A 19,812-nucleotide genomic window follows, 5' to 3' on the forward strand; every position below is an offset into this window, starting at 1 on the left:
ACAAAGTATAACTTTGACCTTATGGTAGCGCACAGAATAGGATCGATATATGGATAAGAAGCAGTACGGAACATCCAATCCAGATAAATCGAATGACCCGCATGGAACGGTCTAATTGCCCAAGAAGCAACACGGAAATGTGTAACAAGGAAACATATTGATAGACACTAGCAAAACCGAATGACGTTATTTCGAAACCGAATTCAACACGAAACGCCACATTCGATCGCATAAACCTAATGCTACACATCACTGCGGAGCATAAACTAAAAAAGAAATTATCTTTTACTTAAGTCTAGATCAAACCGAAACAGGCACGAACGGTGGACGGTGAATGATGGGAGCATGTTGCTCCAGCGGGAGTAACTGACGGTCCTTTCCCTCGTTAGTGACCTTGTTATGGAGGCGATATTTTTCGGACAGACCATGCTAAGCTTAAAGAGAAGGAATTCATGTGCATGAATGATAATAGAGAACCAGAGCAGAAGATTACCATCACAGAGCTGTATTTATATATCGTATATATATACACACACCCGTTTGCGACCTTCTAGATTGAGTATATACTTATACATAAATGAAAAAAAAACACATATATATATTTTCTCATAATATATACATAGACCCATTTCGCATTACTCATGGGACGCGCTGCGAGAGCTATGTAAATGTAGGTTTCCTATCGACAAGGCAAACAAAAGATGCGTCATGCAATGGGAACGCAGTATGCAGTAAAGAACTTAACATGAATAAAGGTGACGCTTGCGGATTGTAATGATTTGACGCAGTAAAGAACAAAATGTCGAAAATGGTGCTCATTTCGTGGGCCGAGTATTGAAATTGTCTTCACAACGAAGGAAAGAAAACAAAAGGCATTCAAGTTGTGTAAAAGTTAAAAGACTTTACTTTATTCTTCCCAATTAACGTACTAAACAGAGGAAAAGAAAAGAAAGAGGTGTGTTTGTGTGTGTGTTTAATGTTCCTTTCGTTTGTTTTAGTTTCTTGTTTACATCACTTTAACAATTTCTCTCACTACACGCAGTCAAATGTTGTCCGTTAGCTCGCACCTCTCAGTGGCAAATGTACAAAAACGGCAGTAACCTTTCGTTAAACCCTAACCCTATACATGGTTGCTAAATTACCCACGCAGCACGCGATCCTTTAGTTCACCTACCGACCCGTTTCAACGTCACGGTGCGTTTTGGACACTAACGCAACGGGTGGATTAGATGCACCGGTCCGGTTGGAGAGGGTCGTCTGCTCTTCACCTTCCTCTTGTGCGGCTTCCATTTCAAGAATCTTCCGATGTTGTCCTACATTTGGAAAGCGAAAGTTAAGGCATCGATGAAGTTGGGAATAAAATAATGTTCTCACTAAAGGGCACTCACTTGCCAGCCGTATCATGATCGTACCCCACCAGATGGCCCATCCCCATCCGACGACGCAAAAGATGATGGTGAAGCATTGCGAAACGCCTACGATGCAATTGATGATAAACGAACCGATGCGGCCCTTTATCGAATCGTGCTGGGAAAAGCGGGGTTTTCCAATGCACAAACACAACCCACCGGAAAGAACTGTTCCCGAGCCGGGCACGACAACGTTCAGGAACTACGACGATAAGGAATTGAAACAGAACGTATAAAGCATGTTGCTATAGCAAGATTCGCACGGGAATACACTCACCAAACAGAAGTATGCCAAACAGATTGGAAGAACTGGAATAGCACCACGCATCAAAGAGGAGTGCTCTACCAGTGACATATCAATTTTTGGCCGCAAGTCCTGCAAAAAATGCAAAGTTTTAGCAGATAACTGGAAGTTGTAGTACCGTACCCCAATTACCTCCGGTGGAATCGTTGGCGCAATGCTTTGCTTCTTGCTCAGATTGCTCGTCCGCCGGCTCTGGTTGTCACCCTTCTTTTTGCAGCACATCATACAGCAGCTCAGACAGTTGAAGCTATCGAACCGAACAAAATAGACAACATGATACATGTGGCAACATCTTTGCGGCGAAGTTAGCGCGATGGATCTCGATTCACACTTACGTGGACTTCACCGGGACCTTCTTTTTCGGTTTCGCCTTCACCTTCGGACGCTGGCGCTTGAAGCAGAAGCAACACTTGACCGTCTCCATCTCGACCGGTTCCTCCATCTTGTGGCGTTTAATCTGCTTACTTTTACCGTCGTCCGGTTTCGGTCGGCAACAGCAAAACAGCTTACTCCAACACGAACGGCATCGGGATTGGTCCTCTGCCGGTGGATCACTATCGATCGAGGAACGGGGCTAGCGGATGTAAGGTAAGAGATATCGAGATGCAGCTCTATACGCTAAGCTCAATTAATTAATCATTTGTCTCTACTACCTACCACTAGTTCGCGGGATTTGTTCCGCCGACAGCTGGCGCAACAGTTGAGTGACTGCCAGCAGGAAGCTTTTGGTTTCGATTCTGCCGGTGCTCGTTGTACGATTGCCGTCGATTCCGGTGCCGTCTTTGAGTTGCGGCACCGTCTACAGCAACCAAGCAATCGCTCCCAGCAGCTCTGTCCCGGTTGCTTCGCCGTGGTCGGCTCCTTCTCGTTGGCCAGCTGACCGTCCGCTTTACGCTTGCCGAGCCGGTTCCGGCCACCTCCGCAGCATCCACTGCAGCTTCGGAAGCATCGCCTAAATGGCAGGCAGGTCCGCGTCCAGCACGGTGCACAGCAGGCGCAGCAACATTTCGAGCACTTGAGCTGTTCGTCCTCGCCAAACTCGTCGCTGCGTTCGTCCGGGAAAAAAAAAGAAATATTCAACAAAGCAGCGTTAAATGTAGGAACGTTGGTTAAGCCACACCGAAAGGGAAGGATAATCACGTCGCCCGGGACTGTGTCACCGAGTGTTGATACGTTTATTGCTTCCCGTTCCGACTGTACATCCGCCCCAAGCCCAAAGTGAGACCGCCACGTGGTGCGGAAAATGGAAACAATTAAAATTTATCGTTTCCCCAACCGGTTGGCACGTGAGTGATGCGAATTTATGCAAAGCGAGCGTCCCTGAACGTTTGCTTCCTGGCGCTCACACGTGCGTGGTCGACTGGACGGTTACGAGTGAACTGGTTATGTTTGGGTCCTGCCGATGGAAAGCTGCCCTACACAGAAACACGCCGGGTGTCCATACAAAGCAAAAAATAAAAATCACGACATCACCATTTTTTGTTTTGCTGTGTTTGTCACGTAAAACCTCCAGGATCGGCACGCTCAAGGACGGTAGGACCTTTTGCGGGTTTTTATTTATTTTACCCGTCACGTCATGGACATTTCGTTCGGGACGGTTTATAGGGAGGAAGTTAGTAGGAATGTAAAATACTGTTGATGTCGGTTCGGAGAATCCTTGGTTGGAAGGATAACCGAATGGGTTTGCTTGCTGCTACCTAATTAATCAGGCATGGTTTTGAAACTATGCCTCCCCAGACATTGGTGCAATTCGGGGAATGCAATTCATTTTAGGGCCATGTGTTTCTTTACTCGTAAAGTTGTACCTAGGGAGAACAACGTTACAACAGCAACACAGCAAAAAAAAACCCTCCTATAAACTAATCACATTTCTTTTTGCTGCGAATCTTTTCTCCCGCGTTCGCGCCTTGTGATTCGGTTTTAGAATAACAATGCGCAACGGATGTAGCGGACGGAAACGCGTCATACCATGACAACGCGCAAGATTTGTGGTATGGTAATGAAATCACGAAACGAACGAACCTCCTCTGCACAATGCTCATTAACGGTGTGCCCAACCAGTTTTCCTGTTGCTTTTCATGCTATTCCAACTATTTTATGTTTTATTGTCTTTGCGGAATGGTAATGACTCGCAACTATACGACCATTAGAGTGTAGCTATGAAATTTTGCGTGGGTTTCAGTAATATGGTTTTTAAAATGAAGTAAAATAAAAGTACTTTCAATAATATTGCCAACTATTTGTTAAAAATATCGCCAACTTCTTGACAAAGTATTTTTGTTCTGCTTATTGCATACTTTGAGGCGCTCAGAAATAAAAACACTCTTGAGATTTTTCTTGTTGTCTATAGTTATTAGTCTTGAATAATAAAAAAAATATTGTAAAGTAGTAATAAAATACGCGTGCATATAGTGTACATTGGACACCGAACAATGTTATATCAAGGAATCAAGGAAGCATGTGATCCAATGACAAACATTACTTTTAGGGGCAAAATTGCACACACAATTTTTTCGAATTGTTTTTTATTCTTCGGGTGGGTCACTGCCCTTGTACATTGAGTAGGTCCCATTCTTTTTTATCGGCACAACAACCTCAAGGAAGTCTAAGCCTGTCAATTCTAGAAGTCAATAGCTGGATAGCCAAGTTCGGTGTACGCGGGATTGGTCCGGATGGGATTTTGGTGCGGTCCGTTCGTGTGAAGACCGGCACCGCTACCATCATGCCACCGGGCCTCCCAATAGGTCCCATATTATCAGTCATATTCAAAGGTACATCTACTCCTTGTTGAATTTTCGAATTAATCCTGTTCTTAGCACGTAATTTCTCCTCTGTAGACATAGTTAAGTTTTAAAGACATCGAATTTCGTTCAAAAATGACAAAAACGATCGGAATTCCGAAAATTACTATGCTCTATGCTAATTTCACCACAATTTATATTATATATTACACACTAGCACTTTTACCGCGTCCATTGTGCTATTTCATCACTACGTTTCATAAGAATTCCAAGGAGCAAATTAATGAGTTTGTTATACTTTGCTTATCCGATAAACTCTACACGCTGCGATTCGTTGTTACGCTTCTGCCAAGAAGGGGCAGCAACACATAAACACCAACGCGATAAGTAGTATCAGTTCCTTTCCATCTGAAACCATCGCTTTACTCGCCATTCGACTACACCACTCGACGGTACACAAGCAGCATCAGCAACTTCTTGTGGTCCTTTTCATATTTCCACGAAAGGGTAAACCAATTTACCTCAAGTTAGTCAGTTTCCACCTTTTAAAACTTTTTCGAGTAAACAGTAGCCCCTGCGCTAGCTAACCACAATTAATACACTCGCATATGGCGCAGTGTCGTTTACTGAAACGCGCACTTTTTCCAAAAATAGGTCCTTATTAACCAAATACCATCCGCGGGTAGAGCTATTTTTGGAATTTGGGAACTCCTCGGGTGAACGAAAAATGTGAACCCGCGACTTGTTGGCAAGCTCGCCCGTTTGCTACTGAAACCCTTCGAAACGGGGTTGATTAATCCGCATCCGACTAGCTTCGGTAGCCCCCGTACCATAAGTGGTGCTGTCCCGTTTTGCTAACCTGTGCCACGTACGAATTAATTCACTCTGGCTATCGTGCAGCGAAATGCTGTACACGGAGGACTCTCTGCTGACCGCCGGCCGATTCCCGTCGTACGTCGTCACCCGCATCGTGTCGCTCAGTTTTGGGGCGTTGGTAGCGGAGGTCCGTCTTGTTGCGTACTGCTGTTGCCTTGTTTTTTTTAATACACCCTTAACTTTTATTTTAGTTCCACACCACGTCACTCACGGCGGTAAGCCCGAGGGCGAAAAATTATTCGCCAAAGAAGCAGATATCGCTCCGGAGCAATCTTATGCGCGGTAGCTCGTGCACTAAGCTCGCTCGTTGGAAAACGGTTGGAAATAAAAATGAGGTCGTCACAGAGCGTGTGAGGGGGGAAAAACGCAACGCAACACACACACACACCCAAACACCCGGCACTACATCTGCTACTCACAACCGCGGGTAAGTCTCGCACACGGTAGAGGTTTGAATAATTATAAAGAAAAATATATAATCACAACACCGCCAACGTACGGACGGTGGAAAAATGTTCCTTCGTGGACGGCCGTGTTTCGATTCGGTACGGCGTCTTAAGTAGAGCAAAAGGCGCACGGAGCTGTCTTATCGCACAATAATACCACTGCCTGCGACACACGTGTTGTAAGCTGCATACAAACACCCCGTTAGAATGCACTCAGCGATCTATCTTTCACGGTACGAGCCGGTCTTGGGCCACCGAAAACCGGGTGACAATGGTATGTGCGCCATCCTAACCCAACGCCTGCATGGCTGCAGATTCAACACTTAAATGTCTCGACCACCATGGAAGCACCGCGGGAGAACGAACCGATTGGATCAACCGTACGAACCGGTGTATGAGGGTTGCGACTGTAAACAGAGACTCAAACCGGACAGCCGAACCACTGAAGTGAGTCCTGGCCGTGGAACCTCTTCGGTTTTCAACTTCCTCGTGCCGATTACGTCTTCGTTTACCGTCCGCTTTCCATACCTCCCGAAACCCGTTCCTGTTCCGTGTTTTTGCAAACGTTCTAATCAATGCAAAGTATTGAATATGCTAACAAAAAAGTATTTTAAATTCAAATTGGTTACAACAGAGGTTTAAGCTTTTTTTGTTGTTGTTGTTGCAAATCTAAACCGTCCTTCTCTTTCCTTCTCGTTTTGTATCGAGACTTCCTAAACTGCTTGGGAATTTGGATTTGTGTTTTTTTTTTTGCTCCATAGCACTAATGGTGAAGAAAATTGAATAAATTTTAACTTCTTTTCTGCTTGCTCACTCTCACTCTTTTCTTCCTGATGTCAGGGGTCAGTACAGTGCTGCAATAAACGTTAATAAGTGGACAAAACACAGTTTCGACATGTGGGTTTATTGAATTTAGGGTTGTATAGTATGCAATACGCCTGGAAAAAACTTGCCTGATATTACAAACAATTACAACAATATCTATTACAGTCTTTTCCCGAGTTACGCGACACTTGAGTTACGCGAATCCCAAACATTTAACAATTCCTGTAATTTTGTATGTGGAATTGAAGTTTGTGTTTGTCAAATTCCAAATTTTTCCAAAAATACGTTACATTTTAAAATTTAAAAAAAAATTAAAAACCATAATTTTGGTAACAATTTAATCTAATTGTCAAAATAAACGTAAAAATATCAATTATTAGTGTGTTTCGTAACGCGAAAAGAAGAAATCGATCACTGAATACTAACTATAAACGATATTATTAAGGGAATCCGAGTTACGCGAAACTCTCTAGCAGGCATTATTCGCGTAACTCGGGAAAAGACTGTACATTATTTAAGCTAGTAAAATCAAATTAAATAAACTGAAATACAAAGGTTCAACCATGTAGAGGATCAATTATTTAACTGCTTATTTAAGTAAAAAGCATTCAAAAGTGTTATTAATTTAAGTTGTTCATAATTTAAGTAATTTAAGTTAGATAAAAATTGAAAGTAAAATGTAAGAAAAATTAGAGATTTTTTTTTAATAATAAAATTAATGAATAAATCAAGCAAACCAAATCTATTGAACAATTTCAGTAAGGTTAGTATAAAAATAATGAAAAACTTTCTTTGCCCTCTTCCCTTCTTGTTTGCCACTGTGCCGTACTCTGACCAACCGGAGTGACTGGAAAGTAGCAAATGGACGAGAAATCGATTTGTGACACTTTTCCGTTTTCTTTTCCGACTACGCCATTTCTTGCCTGGTAAATGGCCTTCCCAGCCCCCAGCTCGTAATGCGAACCATAAAAAGAAACCGAAAGGATCGATCGTTGACCAGCGGGCAAGGTCTTACAGGCTCGCTTTTCGCCAGCTCCTGGCCCCTCGGACCCGGCGCCAGTTTTCGTCTTTCGGTGGTCTCACCGGTCACCAGGTGTGGTGGAATTTCCCGTGACTTTGGTTGGTGGGGTAGTACCGCTACAAGCCCGAACGCTGCCGGTAAGCTCAACCCATTGCGTGACTTTGACTTTGATGATTTTGTGGCCATTTCGGAAGACACCATATCACGGGACGGCGGGTAAACGGTGATGAATTTCGGCTACAAATCACCCAATTTCGAGGGGGTCTCAAACGCATAGGGAAGATGAAAGGAACAAATCATTAATCATTGCCGATCCGTCTTCCGGTTTGCGAAATGTGGACTCCAGCACGCCGTGGTTGATTAATGGTGAAGGCAAATTTACGTAAATGAGAACAATCAATGTCTCAAGCATTTATGTCTGCAGTGCCAAACGCGGAAGGCTATCATCATTATTTCTGTGCATCATTTTTCATTGTGAGCTCGAATTGTTTGAAGTAAAATTACACTAAAGGAAATTATTATCATTATTGCAAGAACTCTTCACACTTTCCTTTCATGGGCAATGGGATTTTCTTCTACAATCATTATAAGAAAAGTATCAAAATCATCACGTTTTCCCTCGGCCCAACACGTGCCAAAACACGAAACGCGGACCCCGGCGCCAAACCCCAGCAGGAAGTGTAATAAACATAAACCAAAAAACGAAACCCCCTCACACACATGTGCTCGCAGGCCGGTCTCTGTCGTCAGCCACGGCAGCAATGAGCAAGTACTTGCACAAACTGCAGCCAAGGAAATCTGCATTCCCGACCGTCACCCATGTTCCCATGTATTGCCGGGGGGAGGGAAAATGCAAATGCAAAATCACGTCTCGTGAATTATTTTACAACGCCACTGCGATGTCGGTGGACAACGGTGGCAGTGGACAAATAGTGGAGGCCGGACGGAATAAAATAACTGCAACAAACTTCACTGTCACGCTAGCCGTTTTCAACCCCTCGTCGAAAAGGGGTCTCGCGGTCTCTGTTTTCTTCAATTGCGAGGTGGTAAGGCACGCAGCGAGACCTTCACTTTAAAATGCGACGCTGAAGGAAAACTTGAGGTGAAAGAATTTTCACCCGATATGCATGGGAGAACCTTCGGGAAGGGCAAACCGAGGATATCGCGTCAATCCTCAGTGTACCATTGTCTAGATAAATGACTGTTGCATATGAAGCCAGTGTTACATCTTCACCGGACGTAACAATTTAATTGCCTTTAGGCGTGCGTGCGTTGATTTGACACGTTAATGATACGGAAAGTACGACGGTATAATGTGTTCTGTGCAATTAAGATGTTAATCAATACTTTAATTTGAAGGGAAATGCTAATTTTAAGGTCTCTTTTGATAGGTTGTCTATGGGGACTCGTAATTTCTATGGGAAAATGATAAAGAAGTCACTCAATCCAACTAGGTTTGTGGCAACTTTTAAATTAAATTTCATCGATTATGCTTTACAAAAGCATAATTCTGCTTCCACTAATCCTTTACAGTACCTATGTGTCTATACATATGTTTGATTTGAACTAATGCTCAGTGAGCGTTCAAAAAATTCGTTTGCGTGCCTGCTGCCCGGCTCAAGCACACGATAAGAACCACCCATAAGTGCTCCACCCAACTAATAAGCGGGTGACGGAAATATGCAAATTTGCTAACTACCATCTACGGTTTGGGGTCGAAGCAAGCGCACACGAAAGAGAAAGAGAGAGGGAGAGAGCAAGCGAAAAAGGAGCACATCCTTCCTTAAGGACCTCCTATTTTACAACCCATCCGGAGACGAAGTAAGTTCAGGCGCACTAGTGTGCATGGGCACACTTCCGGTTGTACGGTGGCAGCATAACTCACTGACCCCCATTCTTCTTTTGACCCTTTTTCTGCCGTCCTGATCTGCGATAAAGCGTATAATTCTCTTTTAAACGAGCATGCTTTAAAGCGAACCACACACGTTGAAAAAAATAGGCAGGGAAAACCCTCCCCGTAAGGGAGCTACTTCTAATCACGTCACGTTACTTAAACGAGTCTCGTGCGACAGGATGAGCGATTAAAAGTGGGTTAGTGTGGGGTCGGGAGATAATTGCTGTGTAAATTATGAATACAAATGAGTTTCAGCAGTGATAGCTGAGAATTTTCCTTATCTCGGATAGAACTGCAATCAGATCGTAAGGGGTTATTATCGTGATTAAGTCGTGCTATTACTTAAATTACATGACCAAACAGTTTTGTATCAAATCTTATGTAAAACTGCTTCAAAATATTTAAACAACGAGGGTTAATAACTTATATTTCATGCTTCAGTTTAGTAAAAAAAGTTGAAAAATTAAAAGTTTTATCAATATTTATGAACATATAAGAATAATTCTGAACCAATCAGCTTGGAATGTAGAATTTCTTTCCCTTTATATGAATACCCAAAGAAAAGAAGGTTAACAACGCGCAAAATCGAACCTAAAGACGAACGACCCCCTTAATAGACGTTAGACATCAACGTGACATTAAGCGACGAACCGCATATGAGCGAAAGAATAGGTAAGTGAATATTAATGATGTGCCTTCCCTGGTCCACCTACCTGTTGTTTGTGCCTCCTGCTCCCTCCTGACCCATCGTACGGTCGCGCATCGACTCCGTGTTGGCACTTGAAACGTTATCCATTCCCGGACTGCGGCTACCCTGCTGCTGTTTATGCTCCGCCATGGGTGACTTCATCCGGTGCTCTCCATTGTACTCGTTCGACACCTTCTCCCCCTCACCGTCGCCCGCCACCGTCAGCTCATGCGTAGCTACTCCCATCGATCCCTGTCCATCTCCTCCGGTTGCACCACCACCCCCGTGACTCGTCTCCGTGTCGGTCGTATCGTCGTGCTCCTGCGAACCCTCCGTCACCTTCTGCATCGTTTGCGGTGGCATCGTACCACCGCCCTCGCCGTCCGCACCCGTAGCTGCGGCCGCTGCCGTCGGTGGCCGTATGTTGGTGAAGGAGCGGGCATGAGCAATACTTTTGATGGACAGTAACGATCCACGGCTCATCATCCTTCGGAGTGGTTTCGTGCTGGTGGGTTTCTCGTTCATGCCGGCCGCTCGCGAGCCGACAGCATCTTCTGCGGCTCCTTCACCGCTGGAAGTAGCCGTCCCCGGTGCGTTTCTCATCGAGGCAGACTGTAGCCTTGTTGAGGAAGCCATCGCACCATCGGCACCGGTTACTGCCGTGTTGGCGGTGTCGGGACGTTGTCCCGCATCTGCTCCTCCAGCTCCACGGTCCAAATTTCGCTTGCTACCCTTCAAGCTGATCAAGCTCAGCAACGATCCTTTGCTCTGCAGCTTTGGTGTCGGTCGAGCCGATTTAACTCCCGGATCTGGCACTCCCTCAGTCATGGAGTTGAGCGGACTTTTCCCACCGAGCTCGGTGCCAGAGGTATCTCCACCACCGCCGGACGTTTCACCACCTGCCGCAGTGGCTGCTGTTTGGTGAAGGCTCGATCGAGAATCCGATCGTTTGTTGAGCAACGAACTCTTGGAGTCACTCTTCTTCGGCTTTCCACCCAAAGTGACGATCGATTTATTGCTATCACTCTTTTTAAGTGATCGTTCCGAATCACGCTTCTCGATGCGATCCTTCGAATCGGATCCAGTTCCATCGGTCGCCTTAGACGAACCTTTACCTCGCATCTCGCCTCGGCTATCGCTTTTCGCCAGTCCGCTACCCGAGCCAGCCATGTCGTTGTCGGAGTGCCGGTTCGCTTTCGACTGGATCAGAGAGCTGCTGCTTTTTCCACCCCGTCCACCCTTCCCGGCTCCCATCGAACCTCCCGCACCCGTGGAAGCTTTCTGGTTCTTCTCATACAGCTTGTTGGCTTTGCGCAGCTGACCGGGATCGAGTCCAACGGCTGAGCTACTTCTACGAAGTTGCCTTCCTCGCGCCCCTGCTGCTGATTTCGCTCTATTTACGCCGGTGCCGCCTGTGGTCTGTCCCTTTCCGCTCTTCACACGTCCAGCCCCAACTCCACCGGGTTTCCCCCGTGTGTCTCTTTCCCCTGCCTTCGCACTTTTATCTCGCCTTCGAGCGTTAGGGGTCAGTTTTTCCATCCCACCGTCCTTGCCTCCACGCTGCCCACTTGCTTTCGCACCTTTCGGAAGGTCCACATCGGCCGGTTTTCGTCGTCCACCCGGTCCGGCTGTTCCCACACGATCGCTCCGCGTTCGAAAGCTAGCGGCGTAGTTGAGAGCACTCTTTAGCATTCCTCCTCCTGCGGAAGCCTTTTTCGTCCTGCTGGACCTCTCGTCCCGATCCCGTTGCCTGTATGGATCGAAATAGTCGTCATCGTCATCGTCGTACCGTGTGCCCTTTTTGTTGACGGGGGCTTTCTTTTTGTCCTTAGCACTTGTTGCTGCTGATCTCGTTGTCACCTTTGCTCCCTTTCCCTTTTTGCCACCCGCTCGTTTCTCCTTCACGCCGTTCCCTTCCGAATCTTTCCGTACACCCGATCGTACGATGCCGAACTTCATCTTCAGTGCCATTTTCCGTTTCTCTCCACTGTCTTCCTCCTGGGCCGCTTTGCTAGTTTGCGGCTTCGACACCTTCTCCGGCTCCGGCTCGGGCCCTTTCCGGGCACTTTCAATGATGGCACGGGCGAGATTGAAGCGCCGCTTTTTCGGTGGTGATACGTGCGCCTCGGGCTCCTTACCAGATGGTGGTTCTTTGCCTTGTGGCTTCGTTTGCCGCTCGACGGACGGTTCTTTACTGTCTTCTCCTCCGCTGGGTGACATCTCCTTGCTCTTGTCTCTCGACCGAGGTGACATCAAAAGACCCCGGATGTTGAAAACGGGTGCCCGAAAACCTCCCTTCCCACTACCCTTCTTTCCACCTTCCTTACCACCACCGGAACCCTCCTTCAGATCGGCCTGCGAGCTCTCCATCGAACCCTTGTCCGGTACGGGCGAAAGGGTGGGCCGACTCGAGAACGGTTTGTAGCCAAACAGCTTCATGTTCTTCAGCTGATGCTCGGGAATGGATATACGATCACCATCCGTCCCCGTTCCGGACAGGCCCGACTCGCTTGGTGTGGGCGTAATCGATCGTCCATCCTCCGACGGCTGCGTGATTGTCACTTTGGCACTTGGCGTGGTCGATTTTTTGCTAATCACCTCGAGAACGCCCCGTTGTCGTCGGCCCGGATTCGATGCTAGGGACAGAGAGGTTTTCGACTTCGCTGGCCGTTTCGTGCGAGCGGATCCCTCAGCTGGGTGACCTTCCTTGGTGCGTCCACCGATTGTACTGAGCGATAGTTCCGAGCTGCTGAAGCGTCTCCGGTGGCCGTGCGGGGCACTGATGGAACCTTCTTCCATGAAGTCAGCACCGTAACCGTAACCATAGAAACCGACGTTCGAGGTACCGTGAGTAGCAGAACTTGCCGAGAGGATACGGGACGAGGCAAGACGGTGCTTCTCGCGGTAAGGTGAATATCTGTTTCCACCGGCCAGATCAAACGAACTGGACTTGGGCAGGACTTCGTTAATGATGGTGAAGGCGGTATTTTTATGCTGGCGTGCATCCGATACTCTAAAAATAATATAAACACAATGAATAAGGTTATATTTCATACAGAAAAAATGTAACTACAGTAAAGCAGGGGTTTTCATGCACTAAAACAACAACCATAAGGTTGACTGTTTAATTTAGTAACACTATTCGTTATTAATCTAATTACACCTCTTTAAATTACAATTGTACTAAAGTAATTATATTTTAAACAAAAAAAGATCATATTAACTAAATGATGGAGACGCCCGGTACTTCAAGTACGATCGAGCACATGGAGGCGCCCAGCTACTCGTATACTCACCTAAAATTAGATCCCGTGTTTATCTTATCCCTGATAATGGCAGTCGATGGATCTGTACGCCCGTAGCGCAACATGCGTTCGAACTCGCTGTTCGCATCACTCGATGTCGAAGGATCGTGAATACCTCCAACGGGCAGTGCCGATGCTCCCTCCTCGTAACCCATCGGTCCGTGGCCCAGCACGGTAAATGTTGCGTTGTCGCCGACCATACCGCCACGCATCCCGTAAGCACTCGCGTCCGTGATGGAGTTGCGTCGGGAGGCACGGGCCGCCGCTGCCGCCCGTGGGTTCTGGAAGACGCCATTTTCGATCCGGCGCGTTATGTTGCCACCGGTGAACTGTTGCACATCGGCCACCGTGCGGCTGTTGGTGGGAATGAGGCTGTGCTGATACTCATGCTCGGAGAAATCGATCCAATCGTTCTGCTTCAGCAGATCCATATCAAAAAGGTTGGATCTGAACGGGAGAAAAAGAGATAAAAGTATTAGTAATTTGGTATTCGATAAAAATAAACCGCATAGTATTTAATTAATTGTAACATAAACCATAAAAAAGATTATTATTTGTAAAAATTAAGCGATATTTCAACTAAAATTACTTACACAAAGCAATTCAATTTTTTTTCTGCAAGTAAACTATAACACGGGATAGTTCACGAGATATTTTTTGCAACACCCCATAAAGCTCCTGGCGTCAGTTTGACGTCCACGGTAGACCCTGTCAAAAGCTCCATTCGGAAAGTGTGTCAAAGTAGCTTGCGTGTGTTAGTAACATTAGCGGAATGGGTCTGCTTGTACACAAAAACAAAAAAAAATCCCCTCAAAAGAGACCCTTGTTGAGGTGGTCTCAGTGTTTGTAGCGACCACAACAGAGCACCAGCCCGCGATACCCGTACCAACCGGTAGAGCCAAACCGCTAGAACCGGTTGGAAGTATATAATGCCCCAGTGAGAGAGACTTACATTCCCAGGTACATAACGCACAAGTTGGTCAGTCGGACTGGATTTTTTTCCTTTCGTTTGTTTGATTTCTCTTCCTCCAACCACACTCGCGGTCGGTTCTTATGGAACTGGAATGTAAATGATGGACTCACTTCGCACCATTGTTTCTTACAGGGTGAGCAATATCATGGCAGGGACCTCCCGACGTGCAGCTCTCCTTGACCGGCCGTCAACGGCCGGCTTTCGATGGGGATAAGTTCAGGGAGATAATGAAAGGTGGCGCAAGCGATAAAACTCGACACCTGATTTCGGACACTAGCGAAGGCCTTTCCGGGCCGGGTTTGACCGTCAAAACGGACGTCATGGCTGGACAGTCGTTATGTTTGGCATTTGTTTTAATAGTCTCTCTTCTTGGGGAGTTTTTTTTCTATTTCTTGAGTAAATTTGCTATTTGTTTATGATCGCAGTATTTATGAGAGGGTTTTACTTTTATTTTTTTCGAAACTGGTGCCGTAATTTATCTATTTAATTGGTTATTTAATTTTTAAAAAGCAATTCAAACACAAACAAATGCTACCATGTGATAAATGAATCAAATATTTATCCTGTATATAATCAGTTTCTCACATGTTTGAGCTAAAAAATTATCTAATTTACTGTTGGCTATAATATTATAAACTTTTTGCCCCTCATCAGACATGGTTTGCAACCGTTTCGCACCATTATCAACAATGTGGCACGTATTACTTCGACAAAATCTTGATTTTTCTACAAAGTACGGTACATACCATGCCGGGGAAAAAAATGGTTGACATTTTTAAAATGTCAAACTACCCGGTCCCGGGACATCTTTCTGCCCATTGGACAAACATGAAGATAGGAATGCACATGCAACAAAGCTAAATAGCTTTACGGCAGCAACGAAAAAAAAAAAACACTCACATCCACTCGAAAGAAAACAATGCCCAAACGTCCTTGAGCGGGGCACAGGAGGGAATAAAACAACTTTCATTCCAATCGACTGGAACAGGACGAATGTGCACCGAATGGAAGTACGGCGAAGGGGTTTAAAAATAGTTTGGGACAAAATATTACCACCATGAGATCATGACTCTGGTGCGTTACCGTGTCGTTCGTTCCTTTATGCCTATTATAAGACAAACTCGTGATGGCACCTGGGCACTCACGTCATCAATGTGATGACATTTCTTGCTCCGCACCGTCAGCGGAATTCGGAGTGGGAAAATCCGGCGCTGGAATGTTCCTATTTCCAGCTTTGGTGGCAGTAGCAAAACCACGCCACGCTGATGGGATTTAATGCAAAGCAACGTGAACTATTTATTCGTATAACAACCCAACACCGGCGGCGGGGAACGCCGGCAAAACGATCGCGTTTCGCGGTGGCCGGGTGTAACGTTCAAGCAGTTAGGTTTATTTTGGAAGGGTCGTTTAGTTTTATGACGTAACGCTATAATTGTTTTCCTTGTTGTCGATGTGGTTTTTTTGTTTTTGCTGTGAGGAAGTAGACTTTTCGCAGTACATGAGTATTCGGCACTAATGAACGGAAATGGGTATTTTATTGTTTTAAATAATTTAGACACTGCAAGCGATTTGATGTGGCCATTCGTTCACTCACCTGCTATTGCTAAGGTCTACTCCGATACTAGCCGACTGTGTTCTACCGAAACTTCGACTTCTGGCCGGCATTTCACTGTACGTTGTCATATTGTTCCCGACGGTCGGTTTCACCACTCCGGCACTAACTTTTCGTCCTCCAACCCCTCCACCACCACCCACCGCTGACGCGGCACGATACCCGCCACCACCGACACTACCCACCCCGTTCGCGTACTGGTCGAACAGTGCGTCCCGTTCCGCCTGCCGTTGCCGTTCCTGGTCGTTGTACAGCTTCGCATGGTACAGCTCGATGTTGTTTTTTAGGTTCTGATACAGATCCTCACCGCCGAGCAGATCGGCATGGCGCGTCGCCGGCAGTACCGGATCACCAAACAGGCTGGTCGTGGCCGTGCCGGTCGTGCTGGCACTGTGCTGTCCCTCGATCGATCTTTGGTTTTCCAACGATGACGATGGCGTGGTGGACGAACCGTAGCTCCCGAGAAAGCCACGGCCACCGCCGTACGTGTGGTGGTTGGGCGGATAGCGCTGAGGCACTGTGGAAGCTGCTGACGCTCTGGCTGTGCTGCTGCTGCTTCGCCCGTCATTCTGGCTGTACATTCTGGCCGGTCTGCCAGTGCTGCCAGCGTCGGCGATTTGCTACGATGGTGTCGAACCGGGTCGGTCGCGCTAGTGTCCGGTCCGCGCTGGAACGGGAACACCTGGGCAGATTGATGGATGGACTGTGGTTAGTGAAAGCGTACGGAGCATAAGACCAATTAACGGGCAGGAAGTGAACCCTCCCGGTGTGGTTTACATAACGATATTATAATTATGATTATACGCTCAGAAAATGGCCGAAGGAAGTTGTTTGCTTTAGTTACATGCAACATGTCCTCTGAGGGATGGTTATTATGCTCATGCAAGGATGAACCTTTTTTTAATTCAGAAGAAAATGCTTTTACATAAATATTTCCCATACATGAACAAATAATGAACAATACAAAAAATGAGAAGACTAATTTTATTTATTTATTTATTACAATTAAAACGGCTCTCTGCCGTATTATCAGTCAAATATTCACTAAGGAGAGTACAAATTCCTCAAGACATTTGCTCCTTGCCTTTTGCCTTATCCCGGGCATGCTCTGTTGACGAGGCGACTAATACGAGTGTCATTTTTTAAATTAATTAACACCTCGAATAGTTCATTGCTTTCGCAAACAATTTCGCACCAAAATAAAACTCTAAATGAGGTGACTGTAACGGCGGGCTTTAATCACCTGCCCAGCAAAGCACACACAAACATTCCGCTCGCTTTATTGTGCTCTACTAAATGGCTACTGCAAATAAATCACAACACGACCCTTGAGCGTAACCGAAACGAAAAAGAAAACGCCCAACCACACGCGCGCACCGCCAGCGGTTGGTTTTCATGCAAATTTGTTACCAAAAATAAGGCACTCTCGCTTCCCATTGCGATCGCAACTAATTGGGACGTGCAGAAAAGCGACCACTGAGCGGTCCTCAGCTGGCGTACTTATTCTGCGTGTGGGCTTTGTTCCGGGGAACCCCAATTCCGTGTGCTTCCGTGGCCTTATTTCGGTTGGCTTGGCTGATGAAATAGACCGGCTAGGGCTATCCTGCCGGTTTGCGCTCAATTAAACGCAGAGCGGTGTGTCGCCCGGCCGGCATTTCACGCGGCACAAAGGATTAAATTTCACTTTCACCGTTAAGCGCTTTGTGTGTGTGTGCTGGGGGGGCCTCACGAGGAAATGCTGGCTGTCGTCACGCGAAAAGGAAAGCGCGCGATAAGCGTACCCTCTCCGACCCAACTGGACTAATTTTGGTATTCGGAACAAATTTTATACCATCATGGCGTTGCGTGAAACTGGCAAGAAATTATAATTTTTCAAATCACCAGCTCGCGGGAGCGTGAACACTGAAACGGATACACCGATTGCTCATCCGGGCTGGTGTGGTCGGTCGACGAGATTTCATCGCACAATGATTGTAATTATGAATTATGCTCAATTATGAACATTCTCAACCGTCTTGAGGATACAACCTGCAGTGAGTGAGAGGGAAGGAGCATTATTTAACAATTATCTTATCTATTTAATGCTAGGATAAACGCTTGAAGGCATTAGTATCAAGGTAGCAAAGAGATTGATAGACGAAATTGGTGAAAATTGCTAATAAAAATGAGCATGCGAGATAATGGTAGCCTTAAAAGTAGTTATAGGACTTTTCATCCATATTATTAATGATGCTATTAGACTTAGTCCTCTTCATCTCTTTGCTTCCTTCATCAAATGATTAAGCAAGGAAATGTCGTGCAATCGATGTCAAAACATTACGACTCGAGATTTGTTTCGTTATTAACACTATTAAACACTCAACAAATCGATTGTACAGCATAATAAATGCATTAAATACTTAATCAACCATTGCTTTAAACCTGTTGACCAAACGATCTCTTACTCAAATGCTGCCGAGAATGGAGCACTCTTGTTCAGCAACAACACGCTTTGGTCAGCCTTGAGCAAGTGCTAATTTTGGAGTGGAAAAACAGGAAAACCGGCACCGGCACTCGGAACCAGGCACCCAATATTCCTTACTGCCATCGACAGCCTCACCAGGCTTCTGCCCGGCCTGGCCAAGTAATAGCCGCTCGCTCATTGCGTCAGCGCGTATTCTAACCCATATTCCTAAATCATATAATGTGTGATTGTGTTTATTTTTAGTGAAACAATCGTTAGACCGGGTGCTTTACTCCTGCCATACACCTTCCTTTTCCACTCCTCTGCGGTGCGTGGCCTCGGAAGCGGTCAACAGTGGACCACACGGTTTCATTCATAAATCGGTCGCGAGCCAAAGTCAAGGCAGATTCAAGCAGTCGTGCCGACATCTCAAGCCAATCGTGGTAGACTCGTTTGGTGGAGGTGTTGATTATATTATGAACCTAATGGTTTGCGATGAGATTACTGGCCCCGTAGCTTCGCATGGCTTTTCCACTGTTTTGCGGAACGTCCGTTACAAACTCAGGGGGTATTTTTAGCATACAGCTGTGGTATATCTATTGACAATGAACAGAAATGAGTTCTTAATGAATGCCATAAATATGGTTATCTCGTAAGAAAAGAAAACCATTGCATTTTACATTTGGACTCATTGAAGCGCATAGTTTATAACATTCACAACTTTTCTATTTACTTTATTCAGAAATACTAAAAATAATACTTTTTCAAGCTAATTGAACAAGCCTAAAGAATTGACCAGATTTTCAAGGACAATTGAAGATTTACAACTTAATTCTAGCATTATAATGATTGTGCCTATAATTAATTATCTGAAACGAGCACAACACAAACAAGCAACTCTGTCATATATTTGTACTGCAACTTCATAAAAAAAATTATCACACAAACAGTGGAACAAAATGGCTTACAGCCATAACGCTCCCACATTCCTGCGCGTGAGCTTCACCCGTTATGTGGGTCGTTCCAGCGTCCGCTTGTGGGGGTATCGCCAGCACCCTAGGAATTTTGCTTGACCAAATCCGAACCACTTACTCACGTCATGTCTCAACCTTCTAAGCGCACGCTAAAAGTTGTGAGCCGTTTTTGCATTGCGACTACACCGAATGAGGCAAAGCGGGTACTGAAATCGGTCAGCAGGAGCAAATCACCGCAGCGTATGTCTTGGTGGTAGCGTGGGCAGGCAAATTATACTGACCGCTATCGGGGTGTTCCGCA

The 19,812-nt window shown here is 45.9% G+C and overlaps 1 protein-coding gene across 1 annotated transcript; it reads right to left on the reverse strand.

The window, feature by feature from the left end:
- Positions 1-1,170: 1,170 nt before the first annotated feature.
- LOC128718428 (hornerin) lies at positions 1,171-16,675 on the reverse strand. Its single transcript, XM_053812053.1, has 10 exons — positions 16,264-16,675; positions 16,077-16,212; positions 13,501-13,956; positions 10,230-13,217; positions 2,371-2,758; positions 2,049-2,287; positions 1,846-1,960; positions 1,687-1,785; positions 1,389-1,611; positions 1,171-1,313 (listed from the first exon to the last, which is right to left on the reverse strand). The coding sequence occupies exons 1-10, from the start codon at positions 16,673-16,675 to the stop codon at positions 1,171-1,173; spliced, it is 5,199 nt and encodes a 1,732-aa protein (XP_053668028.1).
- Between the last annotated feature and the right edge of the window lie 3,137 nt (positions 16,676-19,812).

Source organism: Anopheles marshallii, chromosome 2 (assembly GCF_943734725.1).
Source record: "Anopheles marshallii chromosome 2, idAnoMarsDA_429_01, whole genome shotgun sequence".
NCBI classification, from domain to species: domain Eukaryota; kingdom Metazoa; phylum Arthropoda; class Insecta; order Diptera; family Culicidae; genus Anopheles; species Anopheles marshallii.

Coding starts and splice junctions, on each gene's coding strand:
- LOC128718428 (XM_053812053.1), bottom strand. CDS start 16,675: ATGTACAGCCAGAATGACGGGCGAAGCAGCAGCAGCACAGCCAGAGCG. Junction 13,218..13,500: donor AACACGGGATCTAATTTTAG/GTGAGTATACGA, acceptor TATTATTTTTAG/AGTATCGGATGCACGCCAGC. Junction 2,759..10,229: donor GCAGGAGGCACAAACAACAG/GTAGGTGGACCA, acceptor GGACGAACGCAG/CGACGAGTTTGGCGAGGACG.